This window comes from Cucumis melo, chromosome 5 (assembly GCF_025177605.1).
Source record: "Cucumis melo cultivar AY chromosome 5, USDA_Cmelo_AY_1.0, whole genome shotgun sequence".
Classification (NCBI taxonomy): domain Eukaryota; kingdom Viridiplantae; phylum Streptophyta; class Magnoliopsida; order Cucurbitales; family Cucurbitaceae; genus Cucumis; species Cucumis melo.
In genome coordinates, this window is record NC_066861.1 from 26550814 (window position 1) to 26568789 (window position 17976).

Below are 17976 nucleotides of genomic sequence, written 5' to 3' on the forward strand. Positions count from 1 at the left end.
AGTTTAATTTTGGTTTTTCTTTTTCTTTCTTTATTTTAATAAATTTCATATTTTGTAGAATTATATTCGCATCTAACTCATAATTTCCATCCCATTGTTTTGTAAGAAAATTCATGAAACATTGGTAATGATTTCATCCGGAAAACTTTTGAAAGTATTTACAAATCGACTTCGTTTTAGATATAAACAAAAATATAGCGAATTTACGATCTATTCGTAATAGATAGTAAATTACTATACGTGTCTATCTAAATGACTGATATCTACGTATATCTATCTTGTATGTCGTAAATAAATTTTGATATTTTGTAGATATTGTTAATTGGTTTAAAGAAAAATTATAAGTTATTAAAATACAAAATTGCTCAAAGTATTTTTTTTAAATATTAGTATAAATAGAGTACGGTAACAATTTCATGACTACTAATAAATGTATGACAACCTTTTTTTCAAATAATCGTAAATATAACATATTTTCTCAATGATAAATTTTATCGTCAAAAAACTGCTATTAACGATTGACTATATTGTCGATAGACCTATTAACGATTACCTCTAATAAACTATAAAACTTTAATTTAAACTTTGTTATTTTGCAGTGTGTTATACAACCATGTGCATAAATTATATTCAAGTAAAAAAAAATAATAGAATATACAACACAAATATAACATAATTGCATGCATAACACAGATGTTGCTGTCATCGATAGCTATCAATGATACCTTTTTATTTGCTACCATTACGAGCACTTCTCCCAGTTTTCTTAAATCGAAAGCTAAAATCATTTATAGTAGTCACATTGATGACAAGTGATAGATGTTATAAGTTCCTGTCACTATTAGTTACTGTTAGTGATATATTTTATCTTGATAAATGTGTTACCGGATGTTTATATTGATGTTGGTTATTAGTGATAGCTTCTATCAATGATATTAAATTTTTTACCAATCGACTGGTCATCATTTGTTATTTTTGTAAATATTTTATCCATGTACTATATCTGTAGTTTGTTCTTTCAAGTATGTTGTTTGCTGCAATTCTCCTTGTGATATATATCCAATATATCGTGTCTCGTGGCTATATTTACAACTATTTTTAGTTTAAAAGACAATAAATGTTTCTTTTACTATTTTAAGTATCATTTTATTAACTTTGTTTTGTTTGTGTGATTTATTACAAACACATTCATTGACATAGACATTTTATCAATATACTTGTTGACATTTATAAATAATTGAGAGTTTGACATTTGTGCTATTTTACGTTTTTTTTTATTTTACAATGTGTTATTTTATGTTGAAGACAATATTTCAAGAAATAGAAAAAAATATTGTTTGAAAATAGGAAGATAAAGTTGTATGTACGATACTAATTTCTTCTTCATCTTTGGGCATAGATATCTAAATAAATTAAAGATGATCTTTTACAAGCGAGGATGTTGAAATACTTTTAAGTTTGATCAATAGTTGAGGATTGGTGGATGTGATATTATAATAAGTATGAGGCATATACTATCTGAAGTGGTACAAAATGCATTATTCTTAATTATTGTTAAGTAGTGGAGACCTGTTTGAATTAGTTGATATGGTGATGATGAAAGTTATGGAGGGTAAAGGTCTCAACACAAGTTGTGTTTGTTGGTATGGAAGGCTTGTAATAGTTGTCTTCCATCTATGTCTGATTGTAATGTCGATATTTACATGTTGTGTCTTGGTAGCGTATTTGCACAAATAAAGAAATAACATCTTACAGTGCTTTGTTTGGATGGACCATAGCTAGGACAATTTGAAACATTTCTTTTATTGGACTTCGGTGTTCGCGGTTCAAAAGGATGGTTGAGTGAGATGTTTGGATGGAGTTGGGGAATAAGCTTAGTGATCATGGCATGGCTCGAGCTTGTACAATGTGCTCATGCCATCTTGAGGGGGATCAAAACAAATTTCACAATGTTGAGCAAGTTTCATACGTAGAAATTTGACGTGAATAAAATTTGGATTAAATGGAGGTTATGGAGCTTCTTCAGATGAGCAAGACACATTGGTTGAGTTTGGAAGTACTATTAAATCCTCATCCAGGGCATCTTGCCTATTTACACGGCTACATGAAGTGTTTATCTGAGTCCTTTATATAACGAGGTATACGTTGTTTATGAGGGTATAAGGTTGGTATAACGATTTGAACTTTCTAGTGTTATTACGGTGTTATCTAATTTATTGGCTATTTTTATGAATGCTCAATGTGGAAGTGACGTATTTTGTATTCAACATTTAAAACATTGGACCTTCTCTTTCTTTGATTTTCTTCCATCATGTTTCTCAAACATACAATTCAACGACTTACTCGTTAGTTGAATTGCACATCTCAGGGCTAAGTACTTCGTGGCTTTCTCGAATTCCATTGGAACTTCTCCTCATTACCAAAACGATTTCTCCTCTATTTTTTACAAGATCACTATGTAATTGTTCCTTTGATTTGTCTCTCTCCTAGGTATAACCTAAATTAAATAACTATTTAATGAAACAAAAGATAACAGCTAAGGTAATAAAACAAGTAGTATTATTTCATACATCAAATATTAGTGGAACCTAATTAAACTATTTAGTTTACTTATCATAAGTGATTAAATACATACAAGTTAATTATAAGATTCTACCACTCAGTGATTATAACCTATAGCAACATTCTTTTTAATACCAATAATTATTTTAATAAGGATTGTTTTCAAATATATCAAATTTTATTATATACTGTGATAGACAATAGACTCAAATAGGCGTATCCTGTCAATCACCGATATAAACTAAACTTTGCTAGATTAGTAAATGTTTTTAATAGTGTTGTAATTTAAAACAAACTTTCCTAAAGATAAAATAATTTACAAAAGTGAACATATAACTCAGTTGACATACAAATGTATTAGCAAGGACGATAGGAAACAAACATATGCAAAATCAGAATTTTTTTTTTGGTATAATCGACCCATTCCCATATATTTTTTTCAATTAATGAGTTATAACATCTTGCTTTTGTCACGGTGCAACCTCGCGTTGGGATCACAAAGCTTATCATATTTCTAATACGATGACCATCTCTATCCCAATAAAACAAAAGTCACAAGAAATTGTGAGAACAAATAGAAAACACACAACAAAGTTACATATTTTATATTATATCGCGGTAAGTATGACAATGTATGACTCTAGCACCATGATCATCTCTATCGCAATAAAGTAGAAGGTTAGAGATAACCATCGAGTTAGGCTATGATACACATGACATGTCCTTAACGAGATAAATTATGAAATACGATGGTATGGTATGAAGTATGACGTAGGCAGAAGGTTAGTACGGTTGATCCATGAAAAATAATCATAAAAAATGAATAATAAGATGTAGTATTTAATTAGATAATATAATATAAAAGTATTTAAAAGTAATGGTTGAATTTTATTAAGACGAGTTTTATAGAAAAGTTAATTACGTATTTCTCCGATTCTCTCTATTTGTTTCTTTTTTATTTTTTCCCTTTCGCGGAAAAAGAAAGGAGGAAGTAAATTATGGTTGTCTGGTGACTTTGTTGTGGAAGTGGCGGGTCTTGAACACTTCGCTCCACCAACGCTTGACGGCAAAGCCAAAATCCCCAAATTCAAAAACCCTAGTTTCCGTCTCCACTTTCCTCCAAATGGATCTTCCACGATCAACTTCTGCAAACGGTGACGACGTCGGAATTCCTGACGATTTACGTTGCAAAAGGTCTGATGGTAAACAATGGCGGTGTACCGCCATGTCTATGCCGGACAAAACTGTGTGCGAGAAGCACTATATTCAGGCAAAGAAGAGGGCGGCGAATTCTGCAATGAGAGCGCACTTGAAGAAAGCAAAGAGGAAATCGTTGGAGGAAGGTGATTTGTACATGGAAGATAAGAGTGATGATTTCGATGCGCCTATGTCGAGTGGTAGGATTGCTGAACAATCTCATCCTGCGAAGAAGTCGTCAAAGAGTCAGGTCCGGTACTCGCCTGATACTCCACCTACTAGGAGTTTGCCTGTGCGTAATTCCTCAAAGCATGAGGATTCCCAGAGAGATTTGTCGCCGTATGAAGAGAATTGGAGGCCTTATAAGACAAATGCTGCGGATTCTTTGAGGAATTTGTCGCAGAAAAGCTTTGATGCTAATGCCACGACGGTGAGTTCTTGCATTTTTCACTCGTTAGATTCGTTAACCAATTGAACTGTAAGTACAGATGGGGGGATTATGTATCTGTGTGACTATGCGGCTCCTTACTTTTCCGACTAGAGCTCATGAAATTCCAAATTGTTTCTATATTCATACTAATAATTCGACTTCTGTGAACTCTGAGATTTAACGGTTGAAATTGTTCTGGACGGGAAATACCGATTGTTGTCTTATGAGGCCTTCATGTGATGTTTGTTCCAAAAATTTACAGGAGTACTCTGATGCAAGCACAAATTCCTCCGAAGAGATTGGTGGGCAGACATGCCATCAATGTCGAAGGAACGAAAGAGATGGAGTAGTCTGGTGTCTCAAGTGTGATAGAAGAGGATATTGCAGCAATTGCATCTCTAAATGGTTGGCATATTTCACCGATTGTTATTATTCACTTGGCCTCCCTTTTTCTTGAGGAGGTGTGTGCTACTCTCGTCACCAATTTGAGGGCATTTGTTGATATCTTATAGGTACTTGGATATACCACCGGAGGAAATTCAAAAAATTTGCCCTGCGTGTAGAGGTATTTGTAACTGCAGAGTGTGTCTACGTCGTGGTAATTTGATAAAGGTATACTTGAATCGGTGGGACTTTAAACTATTGAGTTATTGAGAATCATTACCTTTTGGAGTATTGATATATTCAGCAGAGCTAGATCTCAGTTCTTATTATTTATTGTTTAATTTGATTAGGTAAGAATAAGGGAAATACCGGTTCTAGACAAGTTGCAATATCTCTACTCTCTATTGTCGTCTGTACTACCTGTTATCAAACAGATCCACGCTCAACAATGTTTTGAAGTGGAAGTTGAAAAAAGGATCGTAGGTATGATTTTTGATAATATATCATTATCATGTTGAATTTGATACTACTGAAGGTTCTTCACTGCTATGGCGCCCTTACACTATTTGAGTATATTCCAGGAGATGAGATGCTTCTTCTTAGGGCAAAGTTGAATGCAGATGAGCAGATGTGCTGGTAATATTTATTCATGTCTTTAATGTTTCTTCACAGTTAATTCCCGAATGCCTGCATATCATTTTTTTTCCTGCCAATTTGTTGAAGAAAATAGTTTGATTACTTAATTAATTTTAATTATTTATTATAAATCATTTGTTAAGTTGCTCAGATATTTGTAATTTTATTTATTTGAAGATTAAACTAAAGCTCAATCTGTCTTTCAGCAATTTTTGCAGGATACCCATTATCGATTATCATCGGCATTGTCCAAATTGCTACTATGATCTATGTCTCAATTGCTGTCAAGATCTACGGGAAGCATCCACATCAGGAAATGGTGGATTAGATAATGTGAATGGTTTGGTGGGCCAAGACGAGAAACCTTTGTTTGAACGACAGTACAGACAGAGATTGAAATTCTCAGATAAAATTCTCTACTGGAAAGCTGATTGTGATGGCAATATACCTTGTCCTCCAAGGGAATATGGGGGCTGTGGTTATTTTCAATTAAGCCTGAATCGGATTTTTAAAATGAACTGGGTTGCAAAATTGGTTAAAAATGTTGAAGAAATGGTTGGTGGCTGCAGGGTTCATGATTTTGGAACTTTGCCAGAAGCAGAGTCAGATGATCCCAGCCTTTTGCACTGCGCTGATCGAGATAACAGCAGTGATAATTTTTTATATTGCCCAACATCATCAGAAATTAAACTTAATGGAATCACTGATTTCAGAAAACATTGGGCTAGCGGCAAACCCATTATTGTTAGGCAGGTTTTTGACAATTCGTCCATTGCAAGCTGGGATCCAGAAGTTATCTGGAGAGGAATTCAGGGTAAGAATGAGGAGAGAATGAAATTTGAGAATCAATTAGTGAAGGCCATCAATTGCTCAGACCAGTCTGAGGTAGGCTCTTATGATTTGAGGTCATAGCCCATTAATCATCATGCTTGGATGATCATATTAGCTCCTCTTTGATGCTGAAGAAGTGTTGATCATTTCCTTGTTTGATGCTGAAGAAGTGTTGATCATTAATCATCATGTTTGGATGATCATAATATCTTCATTGTATTTATTGTGTTATGTTGGCTGTTTTTATATTTTCCCTATTTTTAATGGGTATTTCTTCTATTTAGGAAATCATTTATTTCTAAAGGAAAGACAGAAAATACATTTTCTGCAAGAAGAAACGTGGTCACCAATGTTGTATGATGAAATTTTACCTTTTGTGATGGCAGGTCAATATTGAGCTTCTTCAGTTCATTGAAGGATACTTTGATGGTCGTATCTCAGAAAGTGGCAGGCCAGAAATGTTGAAGTTGAAAGACTGGCCTTCCCCCAGTGAATCTGAAGATTTTATTTTGTACCAGAGGCCTGAATTCATTGTTAAATTACCTTTACTCGAGTATATCCATTCCAAATGGGGGCTTCTTAATGTTGCAGCAAAATTGCCGCATTACTCTTTACAAAACGATGTGGGACCTAAGATTTTTATATGTTACGGATCCTTTAAGGAGCATAGTGCAGGTGATTCTGTGACTAATCTTAGTATCAACATGCGTGACATGGTTAGTTTTCTTAAATTTCCCTACATGTCTTTGTTTGCGCAGTAGAGTCTTTGAGAACAATGTTACATAAACTTAACTTTGTTGGGTGTTGCTTTATGCTTTTGTGGATTGGAGGAGGCTGTTTCTTTGAGTTTGCATTTGTCTTTATAATAATTACTCATACCAAGTTCCTAATTATGAAATTTGAGTTTGCTGGCTAGAAATGTCCCTTCCTGTAAAGGGTGCTCTCTTTTTTGTGGGCTTGTCTTTTCGATGCCGTTATTACTTTCACAAACATGCACACATAAAATAGCCAAAAAAAAAAAAAAAAGAAAGAAAAAACTGAACACCGAATACGACCCTTATATTTTCGGCCGATTAGAATTTAACCATGTTAGTGCTTCTACATGTGTGTGTCTTCAAGTAGTGCTTGAATCACTGTGATGGATCAAAATGGATTCATATTGCTGAGCTGTGGCCAGGTTTATTTATTGGTTCATAGTCATTTAGTGAAGCCCAAAGATGCTCAGGGGATTGATATTGAGTGCACGGAAAATGCCAATGTGAAATCTGTGGTGAATGAGCTGCATAGTGATAAAGAATTGTGTTCTGGTGACGGGAGATCAGCAGATCTAGTAGTCCATGGTCAGGGGTTGAAGGATGAGCGCGAGGCTATGAGTGAAGCAGAGACAGAAGTTGAAATGTTGGGTCAGAAGATGGAATCTAATATTGTCGTTGAGCAAGCTGCGAACTCCAAAATGTCAGATATGAACGTTTCTGAAAAGAGTTCTGCAGTTATTTGGGATGTCTTTCGGCGGAAGGATGTTCCGAAATTGACTGAGTATTTAAGACTACATTGGAAGGAATTTAGGAAGCCTGTCAACATAAATGATGATCTTGTAAGTTGTTTCTTCCTTCCCCTCGTTTTTAAATTTTGTTAAATAGTTTGTTAATAATTTTGTTTTTCAATTTCCTTGTGTCAGATTATGCGGCCTCTTTTTGATGGAGCATTGTACCTCGATGGACATCATAAAGGGAAATTGAAAGATGACTTCGGTAAACTTCGTTTGATTTTTAAAAGCTTCCTTGTGCATATGAGAGAGTTTAAATTTGCATCAATTATGCTTACAATAAGTAGCCAGTGGATTTGATTTTAAGGGGAATGAAGATGAGCTATGGATGTTGGCCATTTCTTGCATAAATCACTAGATAGCTTCTCTTCAAGAGTGTATTTTTTAAACTTGAGCTAACCGCTCATGTTCGTGTTCTCTTCCCCCTCCTCTCTCTCTCTGCTTTGCACAGAAATGAAATTGAGCAAATGTTCCATCAATGCATCTTAACTCCTCTCCCATATAATCTTTACAAATGCATGTCTCTTTCAGGGGTAGAGCCTTGGACATTTGAGCAGCGTTTGGGGGAAGCTGTTTTTGTCCCTTCAGGTTGCCCTTTTCAAGTCGTGAATCTTCAGGTTGTTCATCTGTTTCTTTACCTTTCGATTTAAGATGGTTATTCTGATTGAAGCGTTTATCAACTGCCTCTCTGCAAATGAGGCCAAACCACTCATCAAATAAGAAGCAAATGTGCAATGATGCCTATCTAGGTCCTTGTGAAATTTTAAATCCTAAAGTTTAATTTCCCTATTGGTAAATGAAGGATCTATATTCTTGAACTTCAATAAATTTGAGGACTAGTAGGATAAGTGGGAGTTTGTATTGCCTTTGAAAAAATTGCTTTTAGGTGAAACACTTATTTTCTAAGTAATGGAAGAAACTTAACTAAATGCTTAATCGAAGAGCACTTCAATGCATTTATCTGTTTATAGAATTTCACAATCTACTTTTAGTTATAGAAAATTTGGATGAGGAATTTTGAAGGGTTAAAAGCATTATCTAAAATTTCAAACACTACTAGCTTGGTCTCATTCTTTTAGATCGGGGCCCTCTTGTAATTTGGGCCAGGGCTTCCTTTTGGTGAGCTTGTTTTTTTTGCCTGTGTACCTTCTTTCATATTTCTCAACGAAAATCATCTTTCTTTCTTTATTTCTTTAAGGAGGGAAATGCTACCTATCTAAAGATTCATGTTTAGCCTCAAACACTTTAAAATACTTATAACGCACATTAATTCAGTTACTACATCTTGATTCTTGAGCTCACAGTCCAACCTCACTATTTTTTCCAGGAAAACACATTTTTTTGGGCATGGGAATGGGTGTAACTTATTTGTTTTCCAAAGAAATTTTTTCTTCTTTTGAAGCGTACAAGTCCATGTCTATTAATCAAATCAATATTTCTATATAATGGAACACCGAATATTGAAGTCCTGAAGTTTGTATTTCCTTAAAATTTGATGGTATGCTTCTTTGCTTTCCGAATTGCCTCCCAGGCCATCTTGACATTGTGAAATACTAGGTGATTTACTTTTGATAGTTCATGGTAATTTGATTGTTAGCACGTCACAGATGTAGAGTTATCAAAATAAGATATTTCACTCTTTACACATTGTAAAGTAAAATCTAAATTTTGCTTGTTTTATAGTCATATTTCTGGGCAGTAGATTGCCTCAGGAGGAGGAATGTTGTTGAATCTCATATGTTTTGTTTACTGTATACCTTGCAGTCCAATGTTCAATTGGGGCTTGACTTCTTATCTCCTGAAAGTGTTGGTGAGGCTGCAAGAATGGCTGCAGATGTCAGGTGTCTTCCTAATGATCATGAAGCAAAACTGCAAGTGCTGGAGGTCAGAGACAAGAACAATTTTGAATTTAATTTATTTGGCCTTAATCTCGTTTGGTCCTTTTTTTTTTTCATTTTATATCTGTTTGTGTTTGAGGCAACCTACATGCATAAGCACCTTCATTAATTTCATGGACCAACTGCCTATCTTGCAACTCTTTTTAGTCTTCTTATTTAATATGCTCCGTATCTCATCTCGGTCTATTACTTTCCTGTGTTGTGTTCGGGTCTGTGTAGGTTGGAAAAATCTCACTTTATGCAGCAAGCTCAGTTATCAAAGAAGTACAGAAATTAGTGCTTGATCCCAAGTGAGATGCTCTCTCCTTTTAACTTTGGTTTTTTGGTTCTTGCTGTGCAATCCTTTATCAATATGGGGGGACAATAACCATTTCGTATTTCGTTTTTAGTTTTTGTTTTTAAAAATTAAACCCATTTTCCTTTTCATGTCTTACAATAATTTGCATCTTTGTTAAATACAACGATTGAATTCTTTAGTCAAATTCCCAAACAAAAATAATCTTTTGAAAGTCATTTTCTTTTATTTTTAAAATTTGGCTTGGTTTTTTAAACCATTGGTAGAGTGTGGATAACAAATAAATAAAGTTGAAGGTGGAAGTAGTCATTGTAGGCATAATTTTAGAAAACAAAAACAAAATCTTACAAATTGGGGCCTCAAATTTTCTCGTGAACATGAAATAAACTCTATGTTTCCTTATACCCTGCATCTACTTGAAGTACTTTTGTTTGTCAACTCTTCCAGATTAAGTGAAGAGCTTGGAGTTGGGGACCCTAATTTGACCGCTGCTGTTTCCGAGAACTTGGAGAATATGACAAAGCAACGCCAGATAAGTTGTGCTTAGTTTTTTTATATTCAATGTATTATAGATTCAAAATAGTATATTTTCTGAAACTCACTTCTTGACCCGAAAACCTGTACATACCAATGCTATAGTGAGATCTTGGTGCACATACCAATTAACAAAATATATTTTAGGCATTTAGCTTGATGTAGAAACATTGGAACATCTCCAATATAGTTTTATAAATGGCAAGATAATGAGTTTTACATCCTTCTTAATTTTATAGTACTCTCTCCAGAAAAAGAAAAAAAAGAATTCCCAAATCCCACCCTCGTAGTGATAGAACATAAAAACCTTCAAGCTGAGAGACAAAAGGAACTGGCAATTGTCTTCATCTTTGATTTTAGACCTGGCCATTCTGATTCAGGTGCTTGGGCATTTAGTGTATATAATTTTCCCCGACGAGCACAACAAACTGCAATGTTGTGCCGTTGAAACGCTGTGCTTTCCACTTTGAATTCTAGTTCATAGTATTTGGTTAGCAAATCCTCTCTTAGAGTTGTTTGTATCAATGTTCCTTTAAGATCAGAGCGTTTGCTGGCCCTTGTAATAGTTCTGATCACAGCTTCCCCTACTTCGTTTGGTCCTCCAAATGCTTCAATTCTTTGTTTGATCCAAAGAACAGTAAAAGAAAAGGAAAAAAGAGTTAAATTGCAAATTCTGTCAATGTGGTTGGAAGAAAATTGGAGTTCAATTCCTATGGTTCTAAAATTTAGAATTTAGTTCTTATGATTCTATAAAATATCATAGATAATTCAATAGTCTTAATTCAATAGTCTTACTAAAGAAATCTTCGTAAATAGTTTACGGAAACATCTATTTAGAATTAAATCTCATTTGAACTAGGTCAAACTATCGCTCACCTTGATTAACAACCAACATCATTGTAGGTTATTTTCGTTTTGAACTATCTGCTTTTGACGTAGTAGAAATCATGAGCCTAATATTTTTATGAATCATGCACTCACGGGTCGAACTTAGGCTACATGGATCTTTGTTTTTATAACTTAACCTAACTACTCCATTAAGATTTAAACAAAGATTAATCGAGACTAATCAACCTTGAAGTTCTTAAATAGAATTAAGCTATCTCCTAAGGGATTTTTGACGTATGTTAGAATAATATGGAAGGATGGAGGAATTTCAAATTTGCATGATAATGAAGTAATAAAGTTTAGCAACTCACGAGAAATCAGGGGGTACCGAAGACACAATGACACTAACATTGAGCTCTCCACTTGAACCTGGAGGACCAAATGCAACCAATGGCTCGTTAACATTTCGACGACGACGATCCATGGTGGAATTGGTCAAGGGCGGAGGGTCCAGTGATCGTTCATATTCCGACTTTTCAGCTTCCCGATATAGCAATCTCTGGTCTCCTACCCAACTCGATGGGTATATGAACTCTGGATGTTCTTTAAACAAGTGTTTAAGTAATGCGCGATGATAATTTCATGTTATCTCTTCTTTTACACAAAAAAAATAAAAGAACGAAAAGTTCGTCTTTTGAACAATGAAGTATATAATGGCCTCAACAAGTCCAACATTAGCCAAATAGCATATCATCATCCTCATATATATATATATAGCAGATTAAATGATTATTTTAACTACTGAATTTGTTAGGAATTTATTAGGTATAGAACTAAAAATCTAGAGGTTTATTACCTACAAAATTAAAATTTCCCCTTACAAAATTCAAAATTTTATGTGTCAACAAAAATCTATCTTTTTTTTCAGAATAATTGAGAGATGAAAATTTAAAAGACAGATTTCAACACTTACGAGGGTAGCAACTCATCAATTTAAGGTTAAATTACCATTTTAATAGTCTGTTTGAATTACATTTTTAAATGTTTAATTTAAAAAATAAATTATTTTGATTAAAATTAAAGTGTGTCAACCACCCAAAAATCATTTTAAACAATTTTTAGGAAAAACAGTTTAAACAAAAATAAGTTTATTCAAAAACAATTTTTTCTTGATTCAATCCAAACAGTCCTTTAGTCTCAATATTTTTTTCTTTTTAAATTTTAGTATTAATAGTTTTAAACTTCCAAAAGGTTAAATTTTAATTTACATATTTAAAAGGTGGTATTTTCAATACTTGAATTTAGTTCATAGATTCTTTAAACGCCTTTTCACTATAAACATCCCTAACATATCAACACAATCTAATCTTCTTAATATAGATTATTGTTATTATCTAATCCATTATAATAACTAAAAAAAATTAAAAAGTATCTTTTCAAAAATATAAAAAAATGGTAATATTTACATTGCATAAAACAATTTCGAAAACCATGTAAATTATAAAAAATAACCCGTATTTGGTAATTAATTGTTTATGATTATTATTCGGTAATTAATTGTTTAGATTTGGTTATTATTCTGTTATACGATCACCTCAAATCTAAACGATTTTTTTTTTTAAATTTGATATATGATCGTTTAGATTTTTTTTTTCAAAATTTGGTATACGATCGCTTCGATTTTTTTCAAATATTCTTTATATACAATCTCTTAGCTTTGGGACCAAATGATTTTTTTTCAAAATTCTTTATACACAACAAATAAAAGAAAAGAAGAAAGACCATAACAAATGAAAAAAAGGAAAAAGAAGAACGAGGAAGAAAAAATAAAAAGAAAAATCGAAATAAATCAGATTTGATTACTGAAATCTAAACAATGTAAAAAAGAAGAAAGGTGGAAGAAATTGCAGCTAAAAAATAAGTAAAGGAGGAAGACGATAAAAAAATCGAAAAAAATGAAGAAAAAAAACTCGAAATATTTAAAAAATGGTTCCTCCTAAATATTTTAATAGTTTGTTATATTTACGAAAGTTTTCATAAACTTAACCTAAACAGATTTTAAGATAAAACGGTCAGAATAATATATTAACCGTAATTTAATCAAGATGAGTTTATGTAAATTTATATTTATGTCACCATTCTCAAGAGAGAAATTTTAGGGAAAAAAAAAAATCAGATTATCCGAAGAGAACTTTTGTACGTGGGAGAAGAGAAATTACTGACCAAATCCTTCATTGGGATCAAAGCACCGATTGTACCCTCCAATTGGATAAACAACGTCCACCCTCAACCGCCGACTGTTTTCCGGCGACAAGCCGAGCAGAAAGCTCGTCACGCCGGCGAAATTTGCGCCGACGGCCACCAAAGAAGCCGACCCGATCCCAACTATTAGCCTCCGCCGAAATGTCGCTGCCAGCGGTGCGAATTCCTCTGCCGCAGATTTACCGGCAGGGTCGTCGGATGACGACTGTGCTAATATTATGCTCCGCCGGAAATTAATCATTTGGCTGCCGGAAAGGCAGCGACTGAACGCCATTTCCCTATGAATTCGAGTATTCCACTTCGGCTGGAAAATTGGAGAGCTACTTCATTATATCTATCCTTTTAGTTCCCCCTCTATCCACGAATTTGACGAACGTCTTCTAATCAAATCTCTCCACCTAATTTTTGTTTTATTTTTTGGGGCTGTTTTTTTAGCCAAATATTATTATTTGTTATTTTAAATTTCTATTTGGCATTTATGTAAGAATTTTCCTCTTCTTAAGTTTTATGGCTGTTTAATTTAAAAACAATCATCATGATGTTAAATTTTTTTAGCGAATGAGTGGAAGTGAGTGAGTATATATACTGAAAATTTAAGGATAAAAATATAAATATTCTATTTACACTTTTCTAAATAAAAGTTTGTCATTGGCCCTGACATCGCTAAACCAACTATAATAAATCTCTTAAAAAAAAATTTATCATAAAAAGGTTAAAAATATGTTCTAGAGTGATTTTAGAAGGATAAAAACAATTTTTTTTTTTTGTGAGTTGAAAATCATTCTTAAATATATTTTTAAGCATTTAAGATTTATAATTTAAATATAATTTTTATACTATATTAAATGATTTTGAATAACTAAAATTTGTTTAAAATAATTTAAGATTCTACCGTAATTGCTTTTAACTCTAACAAAAACAATGCAAAACCAGCCCTAAGAAAATAATTTATCAAAGACCAGCTTTTATGTGTGCCTCAATTAGTCTTTGAGGAATGGCCTTTTTGGTATGATAACAACTTCATTTTAGTTTTCTATTTTTGAAGTTTATACTTATTTGAGCTCAATTTCTCTATTGTTACCTTTAGAGAGAAGGCTTGAATTTAGAAACAAGAAGTTATTGAAATCTACAATTCCATCGGGCAAGATTTAGTTTTTAGAAACTTATAAATTAGTCTACTATCTATTTTTGTTTTTAGAAACTAAGACAAATTTAGAAAACTAGAAAAATTGATTAATCATTCAAGTATTTTTTTCTAGAAATATGAGAACCACAATAGAAAATATAGGGAAAAATAAACATAAATTTTAAAAACACAACTAAAAACAAGATCAAAAAAAAAAAAAAAAAAAACCACCGAGTTTAGTTTTCAAATTTTGGCTTGGTTTTTAAATACATAGATAGAAAATTGATAACAAAACAAAAAAAACTGTTAAGATTTTGGCAAAAAGTTAGAAACACAATTGTCCAACATAAAAAAAGTTTAGAAAAATCTTGAATTTATCTTACTTAAAAGGGTTAAAGAAAGTCTTGAACTATAAAAGGTGACTGCATTTGGTTTTCAATTGTCCAAGTTAAGAACACTTTAAGCTTTAAGCTTTAGTATGTTAACTCTAATTAAATTTTTTTTATCGTTAATTTCTATTTTTCAAATATTTGACCCATAAATTAAGTTAAGCTCAAACCTGAATAAATATTGTAAGGAAGAAATCCCTACAAAGAGAGGCCGACATTTTGGGATGGTTTCCTTTTGGAGCATGAAAACCAGTCAACTGGGAAAACTGTTCTATAGTTGGGGAGTGAAAAAAGTACGAGAGCCCGGAAGCTTTGAGATAGTATTTTTGTAATTAGGATTATAAAAAAAAAATTATTCTTTGTGATCGTAACAATTTTTTTCTTTTAGTATATTTTTTCTTGTCCGTAGTTTTTCTCTAAGTTAGAAATTTTCACATAAATTCTTTTGTTTTATTTCCTCTTAATTTCAATATTACTTTTCTGCTTATTTCTTGCGGTAAGAGTGGGAGTGGGAGGTTTTTCATAACAAAACTCACCATTAAAAATGGTGTCTATAAGCTTAAATTTTCAAGACGAATAAAGGGTTAGTAACTCGAGTTAGTGAATTTAGCTGACCGTGATGATATTTAAAAACTAGTCCCCAGTAGTTGTCCACACTGAGTTGCTGGCAGCTCCAAGTTGCAACTAAGGGGAGTTTCCTTTCTATTTCTGTATGACAAATAGCAAAGGGTATATATTAAAGTCAGCAAAAACTGCAATAAGCAAATCTTATCAATCAAATTGTTAGTTCTTTATCAACTAACAAACTAGATTCTTCAGAATTCTTGCAACTATAAATTACTTTAATCTCTCCCCTCACTCTCCCTGGTTCAAGAGAGAATAAGAAACACAGCTGTAGGTCTTTTAGATAGCATAGGATTTCACAAAACTAATTGACTAAAATTAAAGTAGCACAACTATTTTATAAAGAGCGTGAGGGTATTTAAGTTTCCTAACGTGCAAACCTCAACCGTCCTTGCTAGCCTCACACTAAATAGCTTGTACCATCCTGACAATGTCAGGACAAAGTCGATCAAATCCTAAATCTAGAAGTTTAAGTAACCTCTCAGCATCAAGTTACTTACCTATCTTCCCAGGTCAAACAAGATAAAAATTTCACGAACAGGAGGTAGTGTCAGGCACTTGGATGAAAACAAGTGATATGGACTAATGCATACAATGATTCAACTAAGATCAGACATAGTAAGTAGAAACAAATCGTGAAATGAAATTTAAAGTCTGAATTGTTAAGTAATCCGATCGATAAAAGCTTCTATATATCCCCATCCGTCATCAACATCAGGTCCTACCCAGTAGCCAGTTAATAATACCATATTCCGGGAACTAGAAGAAACTATGCCCCAAAAAGGTCTTGAAGTTAACCGTACAGATCGAAAGTTTTCCCAATTCATAGATATGGATTTCTTTGAATAACAGGGTAGCACAAGCTTCAAAGCTGCAATGCAATTCATATCATCAGCATCCAAAATTTACTCAATCTAATCAAGATAGTATATGGTGGGTACAGGATTACATTACATGAGTAAAGGTACAATGCTTCATTCATTCAATCATTAACTTTTCTGGTTTCGATCAATTTTGCAGTAGATTTCTATTTTTCAATCAATGTAATTAGTGGAGCCTGTATATTGTAAGGAAATATAGACTATTTTAATCCCAAGGACTTATGTGTATGTTTCGGAATAGGGATATTCGTCTTTTGTAACAAGTAGATGCATGGACTAATAGACGTTCATACTCAAGATGTAACTAGAAAAATTTTAAGTTAAAATGCGGGTTATCACAGCAATAATTGACCATACAGAAAATGAGAATTAAACCTGTTCCAGCTCGCCTTGAAACTACCGTAGCTTTAGCCAATTTCCATGGTGGGATTTCCTGAACCACCGAAAACAAGTCAGTGTGCAATCAAAACCTTAAAATCTAGAGAAATAAGCAGCTCATATTTCTTTAACAAGGATTAACGATTGAGCTTCAGGCAATGATTTTAGCATCTGAACTAACCTTTCGATGATGCTGCATAAAAATTTACAGTTAGAAATGGCACTACGTATGAACCATAAAAAATTTGCTCGCTAATCCATCGTTACAACAAAATTAGAATAACATCCTCAATTTTCCTTATATAATCTCATAAACTTAATTTTCTGACGATGTTCTCTTCAGAATACCGAATTATTCACCGTCTTAATCCATTTCAGCTCAAATAATCAACGAACACTTCCCAAGCATCCATAGAAAAATGTCCAACCAAATAATAAGTCTCAGAATAGTTCCTCAAGCCCAAACGTTTCACCGGAAAGCATGTATACCAAAAGGAAAAAAAAAAAGAGAATGCAATCGTCTTCCAAAAGGTAGAAGAAAATTCAGGGAGGTGAATTATAGCAAACCTAAACAAGCTACCTCAAATGGAGCTCTCTCTCCCTATTACGTTGAACATTATGCAATAATCGAGTAGGTGTTCTATCTGATTCGCAACAACTACAAATGCGATAAAAGGAAAGGCGTTGAGAAGCATAACTTACCTTGAGAGTGAGCTGTGGAACGGAGAAGCTCAAAGAAACGAAGCTCGCCATGAAAGCAACGCTACGAAGCTACGAAACCCCCAAGCTTTTTGGGTTCGCTTTGCCTTTGCCGCTGCTGCTCTTTTTAAAAGGGCCGACAACAGCGTCCCTTCCAAGTTCCAGACTAGTTCATTCTCGGACGACATGTCGTTTTAGATTAATTAATAAACGTCCAACCAAAAGTGGGTATTTACTCAACAAAAGTATATGTTTTCAAATTTAATGTTGAAATTGAAACAAAACTCGATAAAATTATAATATTTTAAAACTTAGACACTAAATTGAAACTCGAACTAAATGAAAATTATATTAGATAGGTACTTTTCTTATTTAGGTGTGGAGTGAGACAATTAAATTTTAAATTTCGAGGAGATACCGTAAGTTTGTGTTTGTTATAGTATAATTGTCATTGTCTCTAATTTTCATCCTTGAAT

At 33.2% G+C, this 17976-nt stretch overlaps 3 protein-coding genes across 4 annotated transcripts; 1 reads left to right on the top strand and 2 right to left on the bottom strand.

Annotated features, from left to right (window-relative positions):
• Window positions 1-3509: 3509 nt before the first annotated feature.
• Window positions 3510-10544, top strand: LOC103494803 (E3 ubiquitin-protein ligase JMJ24). Its single transcript, XM_008456168.3, has 13 exons — window positions 3510-4189; window positions 4452-4594; window positions 4702-4801; window positions 4924-5056; window positions 5155-5209; window positions 5416-6094; window positions 6427-6756; window positions 7218-7634; window positions 7719-7791; window positions 8118-8203; window positions 9351-9470; window positions 9704-9774; window positions 10227-10544. The coding sequence occupies exons 1-13, from the start codon at window positions 3686-3688 to the stop codon at window positions 10324-10326; spliced, it is 2811 nt and encodes a 936-aa protein (XP_008454390.1). The 5' UTR covers window positions 3510-3685; the 3' UTR covers window positions 10327-10544.
• LOC103494788 (psbP domain-containing protein 7, chloroplastic) lies at window positions 10470-13890 on the bottom strand. Of its 2 annotated transcripts, none has more exons than XM_017046445.2 (3): window positions 13365-13890; window positions 11513-11744; window positions 10470-10929 (listed from the first exon to the last, which is right to left on the bottom strand). In XM_017046445.2, exons 1-3 carry the CDS (start codon window positions 13675-13677, stop codon window positions 10623-10625), a joined length of 852 nt encoding a protein of 283 aa, XP_016901934.1. In that variant the 5' UTR covers window positions 13678-13890; the 3' UTR covers window positions 10470-10622. The 2 variants fall into 2 exon arrangements, with proteins under 2 accessions (XP_016901934.1, XP_008454379.1); XM_008456157.3 differs by having other exon boundaries at window positions 11513-11735; window positions 13365-13863.
• A 2215-nt stretch (window positions 13891-16105) lies between these two features.
• Window positions 16106-17674, bottom strand: LOC127149412 (uncharacterized). The gene is made up of 3 exons (XM_051084689.1): window positions 17504-17674; window positions 16799-16856; window positions 16106-16413 (listed from the first exon to the last, which is right to left on the bottom strand). Exons 1-3 carry the CDS (start codon window positions 17552-17554, stop codon window positions 16205-16207), a joined length of 318 nt encoding a protein of 105 aa, XP_050940646.1. The 5' UTR covers window positions 17555-17674; the 3' UTR covers window positions 16106-16204.
• Window positions 17675-17976: the final 302 nt, after the last annotated feature.

Bases quoted from the DNA above. Each gene is read 5' to 3' on its own strand.
- LOC103494803 (XM_008456168.3), top strand. From the start codon at position 3,686: ATGGATCTTCCACGATCAACTTCTGCAAACGGTGACGACGTCGGAATT. The intron at 5,057-5,154 runs GTATGATTTTTG...AGTATATTCCAG, and splicing joins AGTTGAAAAAAGGATCGTAG to GAGATGAGATGCTTCTTCTT. The intron at 7,635-7,718 runs GTAAGTTGTTTC...TCCTTGTGTCAG, and splicing joins TCAACATAAATGATGATCTT to ATTATGCGGCCTCTTTTTGA.
- LOC103494788 (XM_017046445.2), bottom strand. From the start codon at position 13,677: ATGGCGTTCAGTCGCTGCCTTTCCGGCAGCCAAATGATTAATTTCCGG. The intron at 11,745-13,364 runs GTCAGTAATTTC...ACTTGTTTAAAG, and splicing joins TGATCCCAATGAAGGATTTG to AACATCCAGAGTTCATATAC. The intron at 10,930-11,512 runs GTGAGTTGCTAA...GATCAAACAAAG, and splicing joins TCGGTACCCCCTGATTTCTC to AATTGAAGCATTTGGAGGAC.
- LOC127149412 (XM_051084689.1), bottom strand. From the start codon at position 17,554: ATGGCGAGCTTCGTTTCTTTGAGCTTCTCCGTTCCACAGCTCACTCTC. The intron at 16,857-17,503 runs GTAAGTTATGCT...TCGGTGGTTCAG, and splicing joins TTCCACAGCTCACTCTCAAG to GAAATCCCACCATGGAAATT. The intron at 16,414-16,798 runs GTTTAATTCTCA...ATTGCATTGCAG, and splicing joins TTCAAGGCGAGCTGGAACAG to CTTTGAAGCTTGTGCTACCC.